Below are 24,353 nucleotides of genomic sequence, written 5' to 3' on the forward strand. Positions count from 1 at the left end.
AACCCACTTGGGCTGAATTTAACAAATCAGTTATAAACAGCCCAGGGCTAAAAGAGACTTTATTCAAATATGAAAACAACTTAGAGAAAGATTTCTAGTTTTCCCAATGTCAGCTTACAATTTTTGTTTCCTTCCATTTGTATTTTCAAATCATAACTTTGGGGTCTCAGCTTACACTTCCAGAACAGAACAACAAGGTGAGTTGTTTCAAAAAAGTACAAACTTTGCACACAAGAGAAAGAAGAACAGTTTAATAGCATAATTACTTCAAAATATAAATATGACAGTGGTGTCTCCAGTGGCTTTCAGACATAGCAGTAGCTTCCTGCTTCCCCCCCAAGTAACATAAAGAAGCCTGAATTTAAGATTAATTTGAATATTTACCAGATTTTCTCTGCCGTCGTCCAAGTAAATCTGTTACTGTTTTGCGGAATAGTTTAGCTTCTTCTTCATTAGCAAAATTAAGACCAACTTGACATGTCTGAAAAACATTAATATTTCCCCCCCATGACCAAGAGAATGTTTTAAAGGCTTTCTTAAATATTGTCTTACATCTTTCTAAAGGTATAACAAGAAAAAAAATCACTGCAAATTAGGAACCAAGTCTTAGTGAAACGTATCTTAGGAACCTCTGTCTACTTATCAAATTTCTAAAGAGATATAAGCAACATCTTCTAGCTTCAAATCAAAGAGAGGAAGAGAAAGGAAAATTTGTGCTTTAAGAATATATGATATGTCATAAATATAATCTGCAAGTCAAAATGCAATTTCATTAAAGAAATTTGAAAATAAAGAACAACATTTTATGCTTCTGTACTATATATTAAATTTTCTAGTTGAGATATCACAAAAATTCCTTTAATAAATAAGCTTTTAAAAAGAATTCATAGAATTAATTAATAATCTCAGTTACACCAAAAGAAAATACTGTTCAAACTAAAGGCATTTTAAAATACATATTCAAAGACATTGAGACTCACATCTCCAGCAAAGGTATGAAAATATCCTCTAGGACTATTATATACAAAGTTATTGTACAGCTCCTGCTCCCACAATAATTTCCCATCCTGAAAAGAAGAAAACAAATAAAAAAGGACTATAAAACTTCAGATGAAACTGCAGAGTTTAATTTCTTTTACAACAGAACCTATTAAGAATTGGACACAGCATAGCATTAAACATCTGCCTTGCTATTATACTAACCCAATGGATAAGCTCAATCAAAATCAAAGTACATCAGAGCTTGTGAAAGAGCTGTGAAGGCCTAGTCCATTGGGCCACTGTGTTCTGTTCAAATCCCTGGGTGCTTCCAAAACCTTCTTTCAAGTTCTATAATCCTGCCACAGTGATACTCAGAGCAGTAATAGTGACCAGTTACAAGAATACAGCAACTGCAATAAAGGAGACTTCCAGTCTCCTGTTCTTATCTCAGGCTTGACTTGAAAACAGTTAACTAAAGAGAACAAAAATCTCACCTTTTTAAAAAGTCTCATGTATTTAAATGACATTATAGTTGAGCACCCAAGGAAGAGGTTTCTGACAAAGTCTTAACAATGAAGTGACCAAATCAAAGTCAAATGCAAGTGCCAACTGGCAATACTGAACAAATCTGAGAGACTTCAAGCACTGAACCCTGACAGATAAGGAGCTGTTTCCTGGCTGCAGAGATAATGGGAAGCTTTCCAAAGTCTCAGCACAGTCAGTAGGACTTAGGTTTCTCAGTATCATTTTTGTTACAAAAACACATCTTGAACACTTTGTCTCTCAGTTCCCACTCTCTTGATCAGAATACTATAATAGGACAAAGCTCTTCAGTATGACTCTACTTTTTGTGGAGGGGGAATGAAAGAAAAAGCCACCCACCCCACCTCCCAGAAAGTCAGAGCACACAACTTGTTTATCTTGCAGTTTTCACATGCTCCACACTGACCAAAAACTTTGTTTCCACCCATACATAAGACAGCATCTATTTCTTTAAACCATCCAAAGTAGTGACACCCGCTAGAATTTTGATAGCTGTCGTTATCAGTAACACTATACTCATTTCCACTAATCAGATCTGTAGAGGGCAGCTTCTGAGAGCTGTAAGAATAGTTGATATTTATTTCATTCATTAAAGATGACAAATGAAATTGTTTAAATTTAGAGTACCTGAAAAAGTTGTAATTACCTATTGATAACAACTGCAATTGCACAGCTTAAAGCACAACCACTTGTGAATTTCTATGAGTGCATAGCTACAACTTAACTCATTGAATTCAAAATGGAGAATGAATACAACCAGACTTGAAGGGTCTGAAAAAGAAAAAGGATGCTTACCTTAATGTCAAATATTCTGATAAAATACGACCTCTGTGGATTGTCCTTTACAAGGCAAGCTACACCACAGCACTTCTTTGACCACATGGCATTGCGATCTGCTGCGTATATCTGAACGACTGCTGAAGACATCGTCTAAAAACAAAAGGCAGCTATTACTTTTAAGGAAAAAAAAACCATAAATTCTATAACTGAACCTTTCCCAAAGCATCTCTTAGATTTGTTCCTTGTTCTAGGCAGCAACTTTGCTGATTTCCCAGGTAGTTAACCCCATAAGATTCAAATGAGCCCAAATCACTCCTGTGCTTTAGATTTTCACTTCTATGCAAGATTTAGACACCTTAAGAACCCAAATGAACTTACCATTCTTTTTCATGAAAAACAGCAAATAAATTTTGCCTCTAAGAAGCAGATCAATAACTATGGTGGTCACACAAAGTAGCCCTACTGTGCAAGGAAATGTCTGTTTAATACTTCAAACTGAATACAAACACAATACTCAAGATGAAACTGTAAATTGCACAGTTCCTGGACACACTCCTGGGTACTGGAATGCAACTGGAAGACATTGCTTAATTGTTTAAGCGGTCTCTGGCACAATTTTAACCTATGCCAACTGGTGAACTCCAAAAATTCCTGGGCACAGTTTGAGAACTCACATGAGCTAGGCTCATTCCCAGCTGGCAACCAGAAATTGCCTGGTTTTCAAACCGAGAGATTTTAACAAGAGATGAAGATTATTCCAAACCAGATTGCTTCGGTCACTAGAACATTCTTGAGCATATTTTCTAGTATGTATGTGCTTTACCTTAAGAGTCCCATAAGGAAAGGAAAATGAAAGCCCTCAAAGAATATTTAACAGCCAAGTCATAGGGACATAAAGTTTAAATGATCTGTAATAGGCCAAACCAGAGCATAGGATGATCTTAAATAATCTGTAATAGGCCAAAGCAGAGCCCATCTAGCCTAGGATCCAGGCTCCAGCAGCACCAGCTGCCAAAAGAAGGTAAGAATACCAGAATATACCATTACAACTATGGAAGCACATTCCCAGGAACTGCCAGGCTGGAGCTCAAGGCTCCCCAGGCCAGCAGCACACACTGCATTGTTCCTTTGTGAATTTGTCTATTTGCTCTTCAGACCCATGTGAAATTCTGAGCATGATAACACTGCACGGGACTGTGTTTCACAGTTTTCTTATGTGTTGTGTGAACAATTAGCTCCTTTTATCTAGACTTTTGCCACCTGCTAGTTTCAGTTGATCATCCCTCCTTGCTCTTACACTAAGAGATGGTGCTGATGGCTTCACAGTTGTTTCTTTATGCTGCACATCCTTTAATAGATATCTGCCACACTTCTTTGGCCTCTATGCTCTCTTTAGCAAGCAACACTAGTTTTATGTCACTCTTGTACCAAGAAAAAAAAATCATATTACACATTACCATTGTCACTTTTACATGGATATTAACTAGTCCTACTATGTTTTTCTTTGCACAGAGATGAGACTTGTGCTGTATGAATCCAGTTTGTTAGCCCTTTGAACACAGGGTCACAATAAGTTCTCTGCTTTGTTCTCTACTTCTTTCACTATCAGTCAAAAAGCTGCATTTCCTTTATCACTATGAAATATTAAGTAGATATTATTTTAGATCTGCTATAGTTCCAAGACCATTCTGGATGAGTTATACCTAATCTGAGTAATAGGCTCTTCATTAGGTTTTCCCCACCTGCTCCACAAGGATTACTCTGCCTTTATCAACACTGACTACTTGCTGAAACAGTAGACATCTAGAATGCAGGCATGCTTTCTTAATCATTATAAGATTATCTACTAAATGTCATTGTCACCATGGTCATACTGTTCTAATGGCTTAAAACTCCAAAAGAACAACCTAAGTTTAATTAGATTTTTTTTAATCAAAACCCCTTCAGTTCTGTTAAAAGAGAGTCAACATAATATAGTCAGATGGACAGCTACACCTTTGGGAAGCTATATAACCCCTGCCCAAGCACTGTGATGCTAACTTTCACAAACCAAGTCATATTTCTGATTCTTTTTGCAGCCACCTTGTCAGAAGTTGTCTGACTGACTACTAATCTTGCTGGTAACCTACAGAAGAAGTTAAAGCAGGTTTGTCTGATGAAAAGAGTGCTTTGTAGTCGCTTCCTCAAATGCTCTCCAACTAAGTGTAAAGTAAAACTTCTCTCCCTATAATCTGCAGAGTAATTTAACCATAACTGCACTTATCTGACAAGTAAAAAGGGACCTAAGAATTACCCATACTACCACAACAAAACAATTATATCTGCAACTCAATGTCATCTAAGAGGTGTCATTTTCCCCTCTACGTTGCAAACAAACAATGATCTCATTTTGGACACAGCCAGGCAGATTTTGTTCAAAATCTTTGCTTCTCTAACAGCCTCTCCCACTCATTTCCCCAATACTGTCTACTTAAATTAATAACATTATAGACACAAATTGATAACACACTGGAGCAAAATGGGCCATTCTACAGTTCACATTTAAGCACAGCAACTATCTCTCCACCCCTGCAAGAAGCCTTCTCAATAGTCCAAGAAAAGCCCAGTTTCACTACCCAACAGGACTTCTCACAGAAATGGGTGGTCTTGGTAGGAATTATACAACTTAAATTCAGGGCACAGGAGACAGTGACCTATGTCAAGACATGGCTCCTATACATTGCTGATGATCACATCTAACAGCAAAAGCACCAACTGGAGTATCTGGGTAAACCAGTAACTGTCGTAACTCGACAGCTGCTTATAAAACCTTGAACCAACGCCCACCTCATGAGTACAAAGAAGAGTATTACATAGAGTGTGTCCTCATTCTGCATAATCATAATATATTTAATATATACTTGGTTACCCTGTGAGTAGAGCTTGATTTAGAAGATAAAAACTAATTTCACTGAATCTAAAGTAGGTTTTGTTTTGAGTTCTACCAAGTTTAGAGTTCAACTGCATTTTAACTTGCTCATTAGCTTTCTACAAATTCCTAATGTTGACAATTGCAATGAGGCCTTTGCATATTAGAATATAAAGCTACAAATTCTGCTGTCACACCACTCAAGTTTTCTGGTGTTTTTTTTGTGGTTTTTTTTTTTAAGGGTGATAAAGGAAAAAAATACAAAGTATATTTTGGGGGGCAGGGGGAGGAGGACAAGCAAATCCAACTCCTTTTACTTCATCCCCTGTTCATTTTCATTATGTACAGCAGTGGTGCCAAGCTTTCTGCTATTCAGCTTCTGGAACAAAGATGGTAAAAGTAATGATCCACTGCATTTGGAAATTTACACAGTGAAATTTAAAACTTGAGAAAATAAAACTATGTTTACTGTTATTCAATATGAATCCTAGCCACATAAATTCAATTTAAAAAGTTCAAATGTAATTGCATAATTGCAGAATCTGAGAACATTTACACAAATGCATTTGAATATTCTACTGCATTTACTGAGTATTTACTGTCTATTTTGAAGACAATGTAGCTAATCGTTTCAGTTTCTCACAGCATTCTTGAAGAGAACCTTGCATTTAAAAGGACACATTCTTTTATACATAAGTATTTATTCAGAGTAGGTCAGACCACTGATTCAACATAATGATTGTATTTTTTTCTGGCATGTAGTAGGTTACTTTGTTACTAGTGTATTTTCAGGAGGAGGATTTTGAAGTTGTCACTACTGCTTTTTTAAAGAGATTTGGTGAAGACCTTGTCCTTTTTATACAGCTATATATCTAGAAAGGGTGCATAGGGGAAAGAAATAAGGTAGTCCACCAAAAACTGCTGGGCCATGGAGGTGAAAACCAACCCGGCTCAGCTCCCTCTATTTTTTCCAGAGTCAACCTCCAGCTGGAGGACATAGCATTGATTCCAGGAACCTGTCACACCCTTCGAGCTGATGAGCCGTGAAGCAGCAAGTCTGTGCCGTCAGCTGTACACGGGCTGTCTCACCGGAAGACTGGTCCTACCCTCGGACCCATACTGCAGGATATGTGGTATCAACAACCGGCTCACAAAAACACCTTCTGCCTGCAGAACAGCCACAGCCACTCACCACACGCCTGCAGAACGTGACCACAACAGCCACTGACAGCTCCCCACTGGGCAGCAGAGAGATGTGCACTGTGATCAGCCTCTGGTGTGAACATTTGCTGCAGCGGCCTGTCACATTAATGACTTGCTGTAACTCCAGTCTTTCTCAAAAAACAGTGAAGCAAGCCAACCCAGACGGTGGCACAGCTCATTACAAGAAAGAATCATTACAATGCATGGCTTATGGCTGACAGACATGTAAACACAGTGGGCCAAAAGTCACAACAAAGAGTGGCAGCAAGATTAAAGCTTCAAGATATTCAGTCACCTCAGTATACAGCAGAACAGAAAGCAAGACCCATTTGAATGTTTTTCCCCAGTGTTTACCTACAGCTGACAACAGGTTGTGGTGCAAAGATCAAAGGCTCACAAAATGACTTTGGTTGGACGTGACCTCTGCAAGTATTCCAGGCCAAGCTCCTGCTCACAGAAAGGGTAATTAAAAGCCTAGAGTCTATTTGCTCAGGGTTCTGTCCAGTTAGGTTTAAGGGCTACAAAATCACCTCTGTACTTAATAATTCCCATTTTGGTGCTTGTAGAAATGCACCCAGATTTCATGCATTTCTCTAATGGTTCAGGATTGTTACATACTAAATGTTGACAGTACTACTGAAAACACACTAGCACTAACTTTCAACCTTTTCCTAATTTTAAGTGATGGGTTTTTTCCCATAAAGAGGCAGAACCATGTATACACACATGACAGGCTCGCTTTTCTCAAGTTATCCTTCCCAGTCCCTGAAAGTGTTTTACAAATAAAACCAGGAAAAAAAAAGATTAAGAAAAAAGAGAGTATTTTGTCCTGTAATGCAAAAATGCAAGTAGTAGCAGTTGCTTTCAAGCAGAGTAACCTCTTGAAAAAACCCATGCCTATACAATGGCTGTAGCTTCTTCACTGAGGATTTTCAGCTCAATTAGCTAATTTTACATTTCTGTGGGAAAAAAGCAAGCTATGGTGAATAGCTGTGTGCAATCCAAACCCTGTCAGACAGAAATCAGTATTTCTCTTCTCTTTTCCATACAGCAGGTATCTGGAAACATTGTCCAAACAATACTAGAGCTGGTGAGAAGATACCTATGGTAGGTATTTTTAAGACATGCTATGGTTGAAATCTTATAGCTAAGCCAACATGTTGCAGCCTGACCAGGTGATGCTGGGTGCTCCTGGGTGACACATTTCTTCTTTGATACAAGCCCAGGAAGACAGCCTGCATCTTGCTTCTAGAGTGACTGCTCCAGAATGAAGAGCTTTTGCTATTCCCCGACACCACAACAGCTGTAATAGTTTTCCTCAGAGAGCAGGGCTCAGGAACACAGGCATGCTATCAAGTACCATTTCACTGCAGAAATGCTTAGTAAGGCCTAACTTTAATCTTGACCACAAGAACAGCAGGAAGCTTCAGTACCAAAGCAATCTCTAAGAGCCTGGCAGTGGCTAAGTCAGGAAAGAACACACAGAAACAATATCATTAAGACTTGTGAATGAGAAAGACAAGAACCAGAAGTGAACCGGGTTCTATGGAGAATTGACCTTCATTCACAGAAAATGAGACAGTTAGATAGAATTCAGTGGCTGACATTTTTTTCTCCAGATGACAAATATTCTGAAGGAAAAAACAAACAGAATACAGCACTGACTAATCAAGCAGAGACAGCACTTGAAATCTTAGGTGTTTTCTAAAATAAGCTTAGGTTTTAGCAATTACACTTTTAAATGCTGGTACTTAAAATTAATTCATGTAATGCAATGCAAATGCAATTGCAATTAGACAGTGATAATAACTCCCTGTTGTTTTGCAATTGCCTTATGTTCAGTGTCATAAATACATGGAGCTTCCAAAAGTATTTCTGTAGTGCTCAATACAGCTATGTATTTTATCTCATCACTCAATACAAAAACATAAAACCTGCTGTAGGGACAAGGCACCAGAACTTCCACCCCTTTCTCAAGGGAAGATTTCAGTGCCCTGCACAAGCAAGCTCCACTTGCTCTTTCTGGCAGTTTAATTTTCCTTCTGCACAGTGGTCCTGTTTCAAGAAAAAAAAATGTAGCTTTTTTTCTTGGCATTGAGGAGTCTCCTGTCATGTGGGAACAGCATGCTATGTTCCCTTCCTGCGAGGAAGGGCTGATAACCCACTTCTGGGGGGAACGTTCTCTCCACCATGCACTCCTACAGAAGGCAGGCACTGCAATCTCTCCCAACAGCAATTTTAAACAGATTGACTAAGCCTGCCACTATTGAAATGACCTCTAAGTAATTAAGCCACATAAAAAACATGCAAGTACGCTTCCCTAACAATTGCAACATTTCAAGTAGCAGAGGCATTTGCTAGAGTAGACAAAAAGACTTCCTAGCACTTTCACAAAACTTAGAAGAGTTTAATTAGGTTCAGAACCCTGCAATATTTATAAGCCCTGAAGAGTAGGTAAGCCAACCTTCTTAAGCATGGGTGTCTAGTATGATGGTAGAGGTGCAATTCAGGCCTAACCGTGAGAAATATGAACACAAATTAACATCACCACCAAATTTTAAAAAGCTCAGGAAGTATTCACAAGTGTCAACTTGTAATTGCTTTTCAGTTACAGATGGGAAAAGATTGAGATGGGAAGAAATTGGAGAGAGAAAGGACTGGTGATGCTGAAGGCAGACTATTCTTGCTTACTGCTGGCACCTTCATCTGAGGGACTGCAAGGATTAGGGCCCCAGACAACAGAATAAGTACAATAGATGCAGCTGTCTTTTTAGGCTTTTCCCCTCTAAAAACAGTGTATCAGGCAGTGTGTGGTTACTGCATCTTGTACAAGAAGTGTGAGGATACTGTCTTGAGAGCATGCACAGACACATGTGTGCTAAAAATATTCTTCAAGGACTCCACAATATTTTTACTACAAAATTAGATTTCTGTGAGTCAGATTTTGCAACTATAACTGGTTTATAATTTGTTTTCACACCAGGTTGCCTACAGAATCTTCACAACTGAGCCTAAATGTGACAGCATTCCTCCACTGGGGATTTGACTTTATTTTTAATTTGGACAAACTGTGATTACTTCAATTTTTAAAGCTATTACAGCTTCTGAAGATATATTTAGCAAGTTCTTAAGAATCTCCACCTTAAAGACAATTGTGTGTTGCAAAAAGCGAGTTTCAGATGTTACCGACATGATTTTAAACTAGTTTCCCACAGAAAGGAGACATACAGAACTTCACAAGTTTGCTGGCAGATTTCAGTAAGTTAAGAAACTACAATCTCCTAATTTTTATGCCCTTTACAGGATATTATTTTGTAAAGACCAACTGATTGCTCCAAAGACAGGAACACTAAACTAAAGCAAGACTTCACATTATTTGACAGAACTGACAAAAGAAAGCCTTTTGTAAATATCCAATCACATAAGTAAAACTTTATTTTGTGCAAATCAAGAAATTACTCAGCTGAAAACACTGAGGCCTTAGCAGTTCTACTGCTTGTGAAATTATTTGCTACAATTACCAAGTGTTCAATTTTAACACTTTTAATTTAATTTTCATCATTTAACACATTTCATTTAATTAATTTCCCATGATTACCCACTGATTTAAAAATGCTGTGCATATAGACACCAAGAAAATAGTAATTTTTTTCCAAAAAGTTAGGCTATTAGAAATAAAGCTACTGTGGAAGAAATACTGCTTTTTCTTACTTAAAGGCAGAAGGAAGAAAGAAATCTTTTCAGAAATAACAAAGCCACTTCAGCTATTTCCTCTCATTTCTGAAACATGAGAAGACAACTCCACATATTGCATAGTGTTATGTGGAAACATTTAAGGAATTAAGAGACCAAAAATTTAACACTTAAGAACAGATTCCCTGTCTTGCCTGTGCCCTGATAACCAGACAAGTGAGCTGCAATATCCTCACTGAAGATATTTTATTGATATGAAGAAGGCACCAGTGATCATTAAGTGATGTTACAACAAAAAAAGGGATGAAACAAGGGACTGCTGTTTGACAATCTAAGCCATAAAAGAGCTTGTCTGAACTTAAGTCTGCTGTTGTCCAGTAAAGAGATCCTTCATTCCTAATGCTCAGTCAGCCAGTTACAGACAGCTCACATTTTAATGAGTGTCTTCAGATAAAATTCATTTGCCTTTCCAGTACCTCCCACAACTCCCAAGTTCAGTTAGAACTGGCCAACTCCTTTTCAAAACATTGCTCAACAGTGGATCACAGAAAACCAACAATTAAGGTGTGGGCAAACAGCACAGCATATAAAGCCTAATCAACAGCACATGATTAAGAGACATTCTTTTACCAGACACAGCATGAAGTTATTTTTCAATCCTACTACCTCCCTTCAGGACAGCACATGGAAGACTTCAGTCTTCCTGAGATATGACACAACCATAACCACAAGCATGCTGCAGATTATAATATTTCAAGCTATCTCAGTCTAGCAGATCATTTACCAGCTGACATACACAACCTGGGGTTTCCACTGATGAGCAAACTGAACACTGTCACTTCCTGTTTACCTGCACAGCATCACTCACTGAGCTGCACCTCACTGCTTAATGCTGCTGAAACCTTGGCTGGCCACACAACAGCACCCACAGCAAAACAGTTACCTGTGCTCTGGAGCTGAAGTTGTTCATATAGATATAGATAATATGCTGCATACAGGCTTTCCATAAATTTGTCACTGTCTACTGCCATGGAACAGAAATTCTCACTAAAGATGACAGTTTGTGTTGCAGTTCCACTGCCTCTCCAGTCTCCCAAGAAACTCAGATTCAAAGCGTGTAAGACTGTTCTTGCAAAGCTCAGGGAATTTTTAGATTAAATGCTGAAGTCTACCTTTCAATTTTGATCCATTTTAAATTTATCAAGACTCCCAAGACTAGGATGAATCTTACATAACCATGTAAGAGATTGTACAGATACATAGATTAACCAGTTCTCAAAATATGTTTCACGGTCATACACAGAAATGGCAGAGTCAAGTCAAGAATCAAAAGTTTCATGCAACACACAGGATAAAATTTTGAGTTCTCCTCTGTTTTGTCTGGTTCCACTGCCCATCCAGCTGTAAGAAAACCCAGCCTCTTGCCCTCAACATTCCCTTCTCTTCCACAGCAACTCATTGCCTTCATGCACTAAGGTCTTCCTCCTTCAGCCTTCAACCATTCCATTCTCTGCACAGTAATATTTTTGTAGATGATACATACTAGTTGCATATTAAATGCAGATTCTTATAAGCAAATCCTCATACCCACTTTGAAGATATGAGAGTGCTTTGAGAAGAAACATCAGAATTCAGGCCCAATTTTTTAAAGTTAGATCCATGCAGTTCCTTATCAACCCACACAGTGATATAGGTATCATGAAGTTTACAAGTAAAAATCTGCAGAACAACAGTAAATTGAGTAAGGAAAGGATATGAAGCACAAACCTCAGGATTTCAGGAATTAGCCCAGCTCTGAAACACTCATTAATGAGCCCCTGAAAATGCTATTCAGTATCTACTTGGTACTCCCAGGCCCAGATTTTAAAAAATCAGTATTTGCTTTGCAGACATGATATTTAGGCGAACTTCACTTATGATCTCTACGCTTCAAGACAGAAAATAACATAGAATTTTGACTTTTGATACTTAGGGAAGATTGAAATAAAGCAGCTTCATTTGTTTTAAAAGAACTCTTATAAAAGAGTACATTAATTACATGCCAACATGAAACAAAGAACTCCCTTCAAAATATTAGGAAATATGAGAAAAGGCTATTAAAAGTAAAACCTCTTTGAATAATAGCCACCAGTAGGTCTCACAATTGTGTATACAACTTGTGTCCTGTCCTGTAAAGCAGACTCAATCCACTTACATAAAGGTACTTAGAGATGCAACCCCCTCTCACACTTTCACCATGCCACAATTCAACATGTATTAATTCCTTCTTGAGCAGTTCACATTTAAACAGAATAGTTATGGCAATTCAAGTCAGATACAAGAAAACATAACTACATGTAAGATTTTTTTTATATATATATACACCAGCAACTGACTTTGTTATGTATATTCATTCCCAGTGACAAGTCTTAAAAAGTTGCTATACTATGGGGGGAAAGAAAGGCAAGAAGGTGTGTTAGTTCTATGATCCCTTGCCATATTCAAAGTTTACTCCAGGATAAAACATTAGACACCGCTGAGTGCCCAGGAGACTGCTGGTCTTCACTTTGTTCTAGCAATAAGAAGTTGCATGCTAAGGTTTGTTTGTCCCCCATGCCTCAGTTTCCTCATGTGTAACATGTAAGGAGACACTGACCTTTATCACTGTAAAGTGCTTGGAGAACTACTGATGAAGAAGTATTATGCTGTCACAGGCAAATTATTTTTGGAGGGTGTGAGATATGTGCCAATAGCTGCTAATTGCTGCTAATAGCAAAGGTTAAGACAGGTTAATTTCCACATCTGTTTTAGGTAAGGAAATGGAGATATTCTTTCACCATGGGGGGGATGCCCCTTGAGTCTAGTGACATTTATTACAGCTAACAGTTTCAATTACCATGCCCAAAGGGGCTCCTTCTCTGCAGATACCAGCACTACTTTTACCAACACGCTGTGGAAGCCAAAAGCCACTTAAATTCACCCATCTGTAAACAAACTTTAGTTTGGAAGCAGTGCCACAGAATGGTGGTCTTAGATGGCTGAACGCACATAGATCTCAGGCTTACAATTTAAATCCCCTATTTCTATTCTAGACCAACCATGGCTGCAAATTCTTTGTAACAAAATTACTAATGCTTTTGTAAGACACCATCACACTTATTTCACACAGTACATTTAACTTGAGACTCTTAAGATGGAAGACTAAAGAGCACAATGCATATGACTCAAAACTTCCCATGTACCTGGAATGTCTCAGTGGTCTACTCCATGAAAACCCCTGAGCAATAATAATCCATGAAATCTCAGTATGTAGGCATTGAAAAAAAATATAAAACAACACACCAAAAAACAAGTTGTTTTGAAAACCAGGCACTCTAGCCTAGTTCTGACACAGCCCTTCAATGAGGGCAATCTCACCATCCCCATGTATCTAGATCAATTTACCAAGGATGCAGACTACATAGAAAAATGCTAGAGAGAGTTTGCTTCAGCTTCTGGCATTGCTACTTGGTCCCCTAAACTCCCCTAGGAGCTGAAAACTCCACTGTAGCATGGCCTCTGCAGGTAAATATTTATGTTTATACTTTCAGGTCAGGTATTACAAACCTTCAATTTCTACTACTAAAGAAAAGTCTCCACCAAAAAAATTTGTGTTTTTGTTACACTCTCTCTTTTGACTGTCAAAATGAGTAGTACAAAGGTAATTTAATGTAGTTTACTGAAGGAAGAAAACACTCTTAAGGAAAGAATTGCTGAGTTTGCAATAATCAATCTCCAGGGTGAAAAAAGAAATACAACTGAGCTCTGCCAAGCTGGGACTTAATAAAAAGTTCAGATTAAGAATTATTTTGAAATTCGTATATTAACAATGGAGTTGACGATTTCCTTTCTGAACTTACTACCCACTATCTGAAAATAAATGCAGAGGGCTGCTGAATGGGAAAGCTCTGTCCCTGAAGCCAAAATTCTCCTGTAACTCCATATGGTGCCAGAATATTTCTTATAATGAAGCTGCCTGCTTTACTAAACACACCAAGAAGAGCAGAAACTGTAAAGAATCTACTATTTAAAATTAATGAAAAAGTGTTTATTTATACAAGTAAAATGTTTTAGAAAGAGGGCAGCAGGATGTTATTTTTCCACTGCACTTAACACTTCAGTGTCCATATCTAGTCACCAGTTTCCAGTTTAAAATATCATGTAATGCTTATTTTTTCTTTCAGTGCAGAACTGGTAGTACAAGTTCACACAGCAAAGGGAAGGAACAGAGATACAGTGATACTGCTCTCAATCTTAATTCTTAATGTCTGGATAATCAGAACAAAATCACCCTCATCGTCATTTGATGACAGTTAGCTCCCCAAAACTGCTGTGCTCCTGTGTGTAACTTCTGAACATTGTTCAACAGCAGTAACAGAACATATGGAAAGTAACGTGTACCCACCTGAATTTACAAGTAAAATAAACATTATTTCACTCTACTTACACCAGTACTAGACTCATGTGAGAAACAAAGCTTACAATAAAGAAAATCAATATTTATTAGACCAATATAAGATGTTAGAATCCACAGTCACATCAATATAATTAACATGGACATGGTAAAGATATTTTAATGACTCTTAGGACAGAAAACCTTTGTTTCAAAGAACAGCTAAAAGAAACATCTGGTCTGAAACGGACCTTTAAGCTTTTTGATGAGTATTTTCTGAATTAATATGGAGCCAAAATATAAACTTAAATGAAAAAGATGTTAAGATAGCTTTGCTTGTGATCACAGTGAAGTTGTAACACTGATAACTACCAATCTGCATTGCACTGCAGTCCAATTAATCAGTATTATTATCCTAATCAAGCATCAGATTTGAAGCATTACATGCTTCAGTTTCTGAACTCCTTTTCTGCAAGTCTCCAAGTGTGTTCTGGAGCTGAAGGAGGCTAACATGCTCAATGCTACTGCTTCCTGCTGCTTGGGAGAACTGGCAACTGCTTTCTTGTCAGGTCAAGTGGTTGTCACTATCTGAAAAGCTCCACTTATGCAATAAATTACAGTGCTCTTATGACAGTATAAAATCAGCAGGTAAACTGTAACACCACACTAACATAAAAATGTACATACTAAATGTTATGCAAGTTACAATCATTGAAAATATAAAAGTTATTGTGACATAATGATTATTTTCTTCAGATGTGTAACACTTTTGGAAACAAGATATTCTCTGTAAGGGCAATGATGCACCCTAAATCCCAATGGGTGAAAGAAGGTACCCTTTGTCAAAGCAGACTTTGGACTTCCAGTTTTTGTGTGGATATTCCCTTCCTTTGTGATCAACTACTTCAGCTGCTCTGAGCACCTGAACAGCCTCAATCTGTTAATACAGAAACAGAAAACTCTTGATGTTGAGCGTATGAAAGATAATATCATTCCCATGAGTATACAGCTTAGAGAAAAAACAAGCTGGTTATCTCATAACACAGAATTCAAGAAAAATTACACTCTCCTCAAGAGACTTTACATAAATATAGAAATAGGATACCTCTCCCAGTCTCCTGCAATAAATTATTACAGGTGTGGGACCTCCATAATAGCAATGCATTGCTAGAAGTTCAGTATGGTTGACTGTATATGTATCAGATTTAAGTCTGTATAACTGGGTCCTCAAAAGGCCGAGGAGATGAATTGCCAGAAGCTTTAAGGCCGTGGTACAAGCACTCCTATAGGAAGATGGTGATGGAGAGCACCAGTAACACAGCTGGATCTTGGGAAAGCCTTGCAGGGGGATGAAGGGTTTGGGCTAAATAGAAAAATCTTGATTTCCTGATAGTCTCGTATCCATTCCTGGGCACACAGAGCAGACTTACAGAATAAATTGAGAGCCACTCAGCTTCACCAACAGAAGTGTCCCATTGAACATCTGTTACTCAAAAGTGCATCCTTCAGAATGCCACTGCCATCCACCAGGTGTGATATTATACACAGCTTGAGAGTTTTTTACTAGATTATGTGGAACTAACATCTCTAAATCTGCCAATCCCTACATAAAAGCTTCAGTTCTGCAAGAAATGCAACAGTCCTCTGCAGAATTCCAGACTCCAAGAAGTAACATGTCAGCCAGCTCATTCCAGGACTAGGTTACTCTCACACACCAAGCACCATGCTGCACCAAAAGTGCCCAGAGCACCTGAATTGAAAAACAGCCTTGATAATGCATGGCAGACATCTGTGTTCAAGGCTGATTTGTTTATCTGGAGTAAGCCAACTATGAAACAACCTTTGTTAATTCAGACTTACATCATAGTGGTATTTTTTTTGTATGTGGTGTCCTTGGAGAAGTTATTTCCAGTCAAATGGATATTGGTACTGCATCATCTCATTGCTAAAACAATTATTGCAGCCAGAACAGACATACAAGCCACCATCCTGAAATAAAGCCTAAAACCACTCAGCTGCCCTGAACCAAATACTACCTGTTGTAGGAGAAAACTGCTTGCACAGCACCAAGCCTCATCAGGGGACCAGCTCCTGCCAGTGCTGACTTATAAAAGTGACACTGGGAAAGAAATATGGCATGAAGGGAGAGAGGGAATAACCAGACACTCAAGGGGAAAAATGGTACAATAAAAACTTGAGAGAAGTGTTCACAGAACTGAGGCATGCAAAGACTGCCTAGCTGATCTCGTGGACATAGAAGACAGAACAAACTGAAAAGTTTCCTGAGCTCATACCTTTATACCCCAAACAGAACCAACAACTAAGATGAGATACTAGCATAGACAGAATATGTGATGATCAAACTACCACTAATTACACTACCTGACATCCTGGAATGGCCTCTGGAGCTCAATCAGGAAACAAATTACTGCATCTGAGCTGATGGGAAACTGCTATGACACTCCAAAATGCAGTTAAGGTTCTAAGAGAACTAAGCACATCCCTGGAGGCTCTGAAGATGCACAGAACTTTTCTTAAATGACTTACAAACTACACATCAGAAAAGAAACCTTTAGACAGGATACATTTTCTTAGGCCATTGCTCTGCAAACAAGTGAAGTAAAAGAAATGCAGCATCCTTTAAGGTCATCCTTGCTGTACCTCATGCACTCAGTAGAAGCACAGCTACAAGTCAGCTACATCTCCTTACCAGAAGGTAAAATCTTTTTTTCCCTCCTGGAATCAGAGATCAGAAACCTTATGAGCTTGTGTTCACAGTATCAGTATCAAATAGAATTGGTAATTTGTCCACTGTAGCAGGTGATTAGTGCACAGGCACATTTTTGTCTGCTGTAAACTTCTAGGCACCTACATTTTCTCCAGTTTCCAAAAGCAATTTCTAGGAGCAGAAAGACAATACTGAATTTTGCTGCCAGCAGGAAAAACAGGTTTGATGTGAACTTAATGTCAAAGCAGACAGCAACGTGCACAGCAGCAGAGCTGACACTTATTCTGTGATCTACATGCTACTGACAATGCTAGAAGAGACAGTTCACATCTCCCCGTCCCCAGAACAGCTTCTGTCTCCTTGCAGATTTCCCTGGTTGTGCAAATATGAGTTACTAAGACCTGGGCCACTTTCAGGATATGATGGGAAATGGTGAAGAATACATAGATACATAGAGTAACAAACTCTCTTCCCAACACAACACAAACTGGGTAGGGATGGCCCTACCCCATGTGATGTACCAGGAGCTGTTAACACCGTTCTAATCTCAAAAACCACACTCATACAAATTTGAGCAACTACTAGGCTAGCACTCAAAACTGTGCCAGGAAGTGTGCCAACAAACTGAACAGCATGGACAGTCATGGAACAGTGCCTGAGTTCATGCTACTGCCCCACTTAGGTCTGTTAGCACAGCTGGCTGACACACCACAGGTGAGAAACAAGACAAGATGCATCCTTCTGCCACCAAGCTTAAATGTTATCAGCAACATAAAGGTATGGTCCAGACAGGTATGGTCAGTGTAAAAGATGGACTCCTTGGTAACACAAGTGAAGCCTGGACTAGCAGCATGAACACTTTTTCAATAAACAAATTTCCATAAACAATATGAAAAGTGGACAGAGAAACAAACAGGATTTTTTCTGTCATTTACAGGCACAAAAGACCAGAGGTGTTCAAAGAGGCTGTTAAGCAAAAGCCTCAATGACAAACTGAAGCATTCAAAGCAAGACCTCCTAAATGACATAAAAAGATAAAGTTAAAACCATAACATGGAGTGATATCTACATATCCCAGCAAAATATTTAGCATCATATCCATCTCCATGCATCCTATAAAACAAAACTGTCACACAACTATAGGTATGTTGCATCTAGATGCTAGAATTAAGGCAAGGAAGGTCATGACCTGAGAAGAGGCATCAGCTGTTATTATCAGTCTCCCAGGTATAGGAATATTGGCACCTGAATATGATATGGACAAATCTCTTAAAGACAGAACTGTTTTTTAAAACAAAGATATGGTGCATTGAATCGTTGAGTTCTAGACACCATGTGCAACCAGCACTTTATGTCACAATCACTCTTTAAATTTAAAACTATACAAGATTTTAAAGTTCCAGCTACACAAACTGAGCACTGTGCCACCAGTACAGTGTAACACAAAGAGGCCAATATTGTTTAAGAAAGGTCAAAACTACAACACTATTGTGTGGCTAAAAGATACTGGTTCACATAACATTAGCATAAAATTAACCCCAAACCTTGAATTACCAGGTTGATAAAAATATAAATGCTAATAAATGCATATCCAGTTATAAAATGAATTTCATACCTGAGACACTCTTAACTAAAACCTAAAACAAATAAAGTAAAAAATAGCCCTGCATTTAATTTGTTACAAACTACTGCTTCCTTCCCTGCAAACGCAAGGGGAAGCTTTTGCCTGTGGTATTGCACAGAGCACACACCACTACAGGATGTTCATAGTTTTCTTCCTCTTTTCAGTTAACCACAAGAATCAAGCACAGTTTTAGAGAGAGGAGCTTATTTGGATGCCTTTGTGTATATTTAGTGTCATAAGCCAAGTGATGTTTCTGTTTGCTTTGGCTGACTGAGGGGGAGTAAAGGGAAAAAATGTCTACTTAGAAAGAATGACCACATCTTAGCTGTGCTCAGAGAGAGCCGTCACATGGTTAGAGGAGCAGGAAATAACTTACAGTTCAGTCAAAGCAGGACTAAGCAGTTCTGTGGTTTCAAATCTGAGCCTGTAGAGTTGCTGAAGCTGTATCTTCCAGTACACAGTTTCTTAACATAGCAGCTTACAAACTGGAGAGCCCAGTCCTGCCTGGAGAAGCAGCAGTGAAGGGTGGAGCAGTGCAAGAAGCCTGAGGAACACCACACTCCTGTTTCTGTGTACCCTTCTCATATCCACCAGAAGCTCTCTTCCCTATAACCACATTAACAATGACTTTGGCCAGTGAAGACAAATACAGGTGAGAACTGAGTAATGGCAGGTCTCAGGCTCCACGCACTCCATGTGTGCAGCAGCAAAAGCTGCCTGGCACAGACATTGCCTCCTCTCCTCATGAATGTCCTTGAGCAGTGCTCTGCTGAGCTACAGACAAATGTCGATCCCAGCACTGCATATGGTAGGACTACACATCTGGTGAGACACAAATCAGATCCTTCCTTGCTCATCCTTAAGAACAAAGGAGCTGAGGAACTGAGGAGGGGGAATAAGGGAGTGGGGGGGGAGAATGGTGAGGAAGAAGGTCAGTCCTACCTGGAGATCTTTGTGCAGATTATGGATGCAGGAATTGAAGGGAGAAAGGAAAATTCTGGAAGCACTTGAAGTGCAAGAGGAAAACAGGAAAGGAGGAAACCCTGTTACTGGGACAGGGCAGAAAACTTACTAAAAGAATAAAAAGTACATGCGTTAAGAGTACAAGGAGAACATGATGAAAGCAGAGACATGAGATTTGGAGGGAAGAGGTCACTATGCAGGACTTCAAGGTACCTCAGCAGAATGGGGCTTACAAAAGAACTAGCTGTTAAATTGATTCCTAAAATAGAAAATTCTTTTAAAGTCAATAAATTACTGCTTCTGTTACAAAAGGTACTAGGCAGGTTGTAAAATAATCACTTTTCTTTATCCCCAACACAGAAAATATAAGAAATTAATACTAATTTCTTGTCCACAAGTCACACACAGGTAAGTTGGCTGTCACCTTGAGAGAGGAGAAAACATTTAAGATTTACAGCCAAATTCCCACTTCCAAATATTCTTGCTCTTCAGCCTAGACAGCAAGACAAGCACTAGGGCTTGTTACTTAATCTCAGCAAGTGCTGAGATTTGGGACAGCCATTATCATCAGTAATACTTGAAGTAAACACATTTTTTAAAAGTATTTGTAATCTCAAAGGCAAGAGTTACCTTCACATAATTGGGAGTTCAAATAAAGAAAGCAGTCTTCAAAGCTGTTCAAAAAGGCAAAAGTCACACTTTCTTTTGTTGGGTTGGTGTTTCTCAAATTGCAGGCACAGTACCTTCACATACAAAATGTGCTTATACGGGAGCATATCTGTGCTCACTAAATATACCCCCCTTATGCTGCATAGTGGCTAATGGACAAGGGGAGATAAAAGCAAAATAACACATCTGCATTGAAGGCAAAGGAGATGAATGCAGGGAGATTCTGAATTACAAGATGTTCTGCAGGGGAAAATGATGTGTGAAATTGTCTTACAGAAATGGAAACACAACCTTAGTGTTATCTTTCAGCTTTAAACTAGACACACTGGAGGACTGAAAGATGTATTAACACTGTTTCTTAGAAAACCTAAAAAGAAAATGCTGTGTTAAGAGTGAGGATTTTAAGGACAGCTAAATAAACAGTAGAGGGAAAACAGCCTCACCAAGGTGGGGATGCATGTATGAAAGCAAGTGCCTAAAGTGAGAAGCAATCTGCAAATGTGTCGTGGAGCTCTGCAGCCAGCAACAGTTTTCTTGCCAGCAATGATCATCTCCACAGAACATTATGTCTACAGGAATTGAGTAATTCATTTAATGAACTTATTCCAGAATCATATATTCTTAACACAGACATTCTAATTTGAGATACCTAAAGTGTCATTTACTGCACAAAGAGGTGCCAGCAAAACTGTCTACCTTTAACTCAGAAGTGTCTGAGAAAACACTACTAAAATTTAAGAATTAAGCAAGTGAGCAAATTTCTAAGAAAGTGTCCCTATGATTGTTTGAACTGCACCTTCTCTTTTTCCATTTGGACCTTTGAGAACACCACTCCAGCGAAGATCACAGTACACCTCAGGATCTTCAAATTTAACTACAATTGATCTGAAGGTCACACCTATTGTTCCCATTTTATTGGATATCCAGGCACCAACAATTCTGGAAGCCACAAAAGATGGTGTGGCAGTGCACCCAAGCAAATACCTGGAGAAACTAAACTATCTTGTACAGCATCTGAGCCCTGTCCCAGTAGAGCGGGCTGTTTAAAACCACCCATGAAGCACAACTTCTAGTTCTACTAAAGCCACTCTGCAATATTTACTGTTACAAGGAGAACCAACTAGCCAATTAAAAAAAAAAAAAAAAAACAAACCCTCTGTGCTAAGCAACACAATGTCAGCCTTTCTTCAAGAAACTGTACCCTAACCTCCTAACCTACCAATCAGCAACTCTGCCTAAGTGCCTGTGACACATTTTCGTTGCTTCCTGTATTTTATTATCTAGGTATTAGGTAATGAAACCATAAGTCTCCTGTATGCTAAGTTTTATTTCTGTACTACAAAGATTCCTCAAGAGACAAGCCTATGAAATGCACTCACTGGAGGAGAGGACACTATAAATCTTACCACACAGCTTCAAGTCAACAGCAAATTATCTCAGCAAACAGAGCATTTAGAGCTCCACAAACCCCACGTACAGACAGCTCTGCCTATAAAAAGCCAATGACAGGACCAAGCCTTTTTTCATGGTAGTTGATGAACTAGTACAAAGTTCCTAGGTGGCACTCACTCATCACACACAAATATCTTCAATGCTTCACTCCATCCATTCCAGCACTAAGCCAGAAGCTGCCAGTGGCACTTGCTGCCATTGCTGACACCTGCAGCCACTATCAATGAAAGCAGTAGAGGAGTTCTTAATGCTGGCACAAAGTAGAGCAATAAGGGTCATAGGAATTCTAAAGAAAAAACAGGTGAGTTTTTTCAGGCAGAAGTACCAGAACTCTTTCAAAAAAAGAAATTCAAGATCTAAAATTAGAGCATTCCCCATTTTCATGTTTTTAGCCTGAAACTGCATGGTTCTTACAAGATGAATCTTACATTCTTCACTTGTGACAAATTCGGCTAGTACTACATCTTTCAGAAGCAGAAGAAATACGCAGAGAGAAAAATATTCTAGTGATAAAAAATTCAAAACAATATTTACAAGCAGATAAGGTCAAGAAATCACATCAATTTTCCATTAAAAGAAGACCAAAGTAGTCTTTACATTTAAAAAATTGCATTAAATAGCAAACTCAATGCTTATCTTCTAACAAGAACCTACCTCTTCCTTGGGTGTGCTCCTAAGCAATCTGAACTAGGCTATCTGAACATCTTAGTGAAAAACTTGCAGTCAAAACTTGACTGTTCATCTGAATTCTAAATTAAAACTCTGCCCTCTTCTAAATTCCTTAATATGACTCTTAGCTGTGAAAAACCAGTAAGTTACAACACAACAGCTTGTGACTACAAATTGTTTTCATCCTGTTGTGCATGTATACCATAGGATTCCAGAGCACTTATCAGGAGCACGAGTGGCACACTTGACCATGTGATTAACCACACAGATGCTGAGAGACTTTTGGCACTTGACAGCCTCCAAAACAGATAAAATACATCTACAAAGATGCTCAGAAGAGCTTAATGCTGAAGCCTTAACAGAGTGAGGTACAGGTTGTGTTTGCCTGAGTACATCACCCTTCATTCAGCAATACATAATGCTTCACAACAGACACACAGTGACTGGAACTTGCAGCAGGACTCACTCCTCATATCAAGACAAGAGTTTGTCTAGCACATGAAGTACAAGAACAACCAGGAGAGATAGAACCACTAGTCACTGAACATAAGAACTTCTCTTAGCTGAGTTTCTATCTTAAAGAGATTTAGATTACTGACAGTGATGTTTATTGACAATTATGGGATTTTAAGACCTAAATTTCTGCCTTTTTCTCCTTAACCATAGCCCACACTTTGTGAATTGATGCTTTGTCTCAAATGCATACAGCTATGAGATGCAGTGCCTTCTAGACTGTTCCCAAGCAGTCTCAAAACATTTCTCATCCATGGGTAAGCAAGCTAAGGCAGTGAACTATGCTGTAAAGACATGAATAGCAAGCTGTGAGCATGAGAAACATACTATTGTAAGGACAATGGTTGTACCTCTTGTTCTATGGAGTCTGATATGATCCATTACTGCGAAAATCAGTTTTGTAGGCACAGGTATGGTTCAAAGGAACTGTCAAGACCGACTGTCATTTTCTCTACAATGAAAGATTATCACTGATAACTTGTTCAGAGAACTCACTCTAGTGGATACTAGTGATGTGTCTAAAGATGCTACATGTCTTTTGTAGAACAGGGCAAATCTCAAAAGAAATCCAGGTGTAATTCTCAATACTCTCCTATTCCACAAGACCCCATCCTTTACACTTTATCTTTTCCCTCCACATCTCATTTAGAAACAAATGAAAAGATGAGAGATTCACCACTGAATTAATGTGTCAGTTCTCCCTACTTGTACAGGGGACAACTATTTTTTAAACTGCAATGTCAGTCTTTTTTGGATGTACAGACTGCAGCTAAACTCAAACTGAGGAGTCCCAACACTTGTCAGACACGTGAAAGTGCCCATTACTCAGACTTGTAGTCTACCTTCAAGCCCTAGTTCATGCTGTTTTCATAAGCACAAGTAATCTTACAAGGCCCTTCCTGATAAAACATTTAATTCTTATCAACTAAGAGCTATAACTGCCATTCAAGTTTTTATTTTGCTTTATCTCAGCTATTACTGCAATTTGTTCTTTGGCTCTGATACACAAACTTATTCTGGTCACATGCACTTTTAAAAGCAGCCAAAACAGTTTTCTTAGTTAGCTTACTGCTGTGTCACTTCTCTTTCTGCATCCTTCACCAGTTCCTGTTTACCACATGAACCACAGGCGAGATCTCACAAAGAACAACATATTCCCAGCACCTTATCCAAGTGGTGAGTAGCACTTCTAAGCAGCATAAAATATCCATACTCC

At 38.7% G+C, this 24,353-nt stretch overlaps 1 protein-coding gene across 1 annotated transcript in view; it reads right to left on the reverse strand.

Annotated features, from left to right (window-relative positions):
- Positions 1-24,353, reverse strand: part of WASL (WASP like actin nucleation promoting factor) — a 50,331-nt gene that overhangs the window by 22,249 nt on the left and 3,729 nt on the right. Inside the window, 3 exon segments of the mRNA XM_058023100.1 lie at positions 385-481; positions 981-1,067; positions 2,320-2,454. Coding sequence (XP_057879083.1) covers positions 385-481; positions 981-1,067; positions 2,320-2,454 — 319 coding nt within the window.

Source organism: Melospiza georgiana, chromosome 4 (assembly GCF_028018845.1).
Source record: "Melospiza georgiana isolate bMelGeo1 chromosome 4, bMelGeo1.pri, whole genome shotgun sequence".
Classification (NCBI taxonomy): domain Eukaryota; kingdom Metazoa; phylum Chordata; class Aves; order Passeriformes; family Passerellidae; genus Melospiza; species Melospiza georgiana.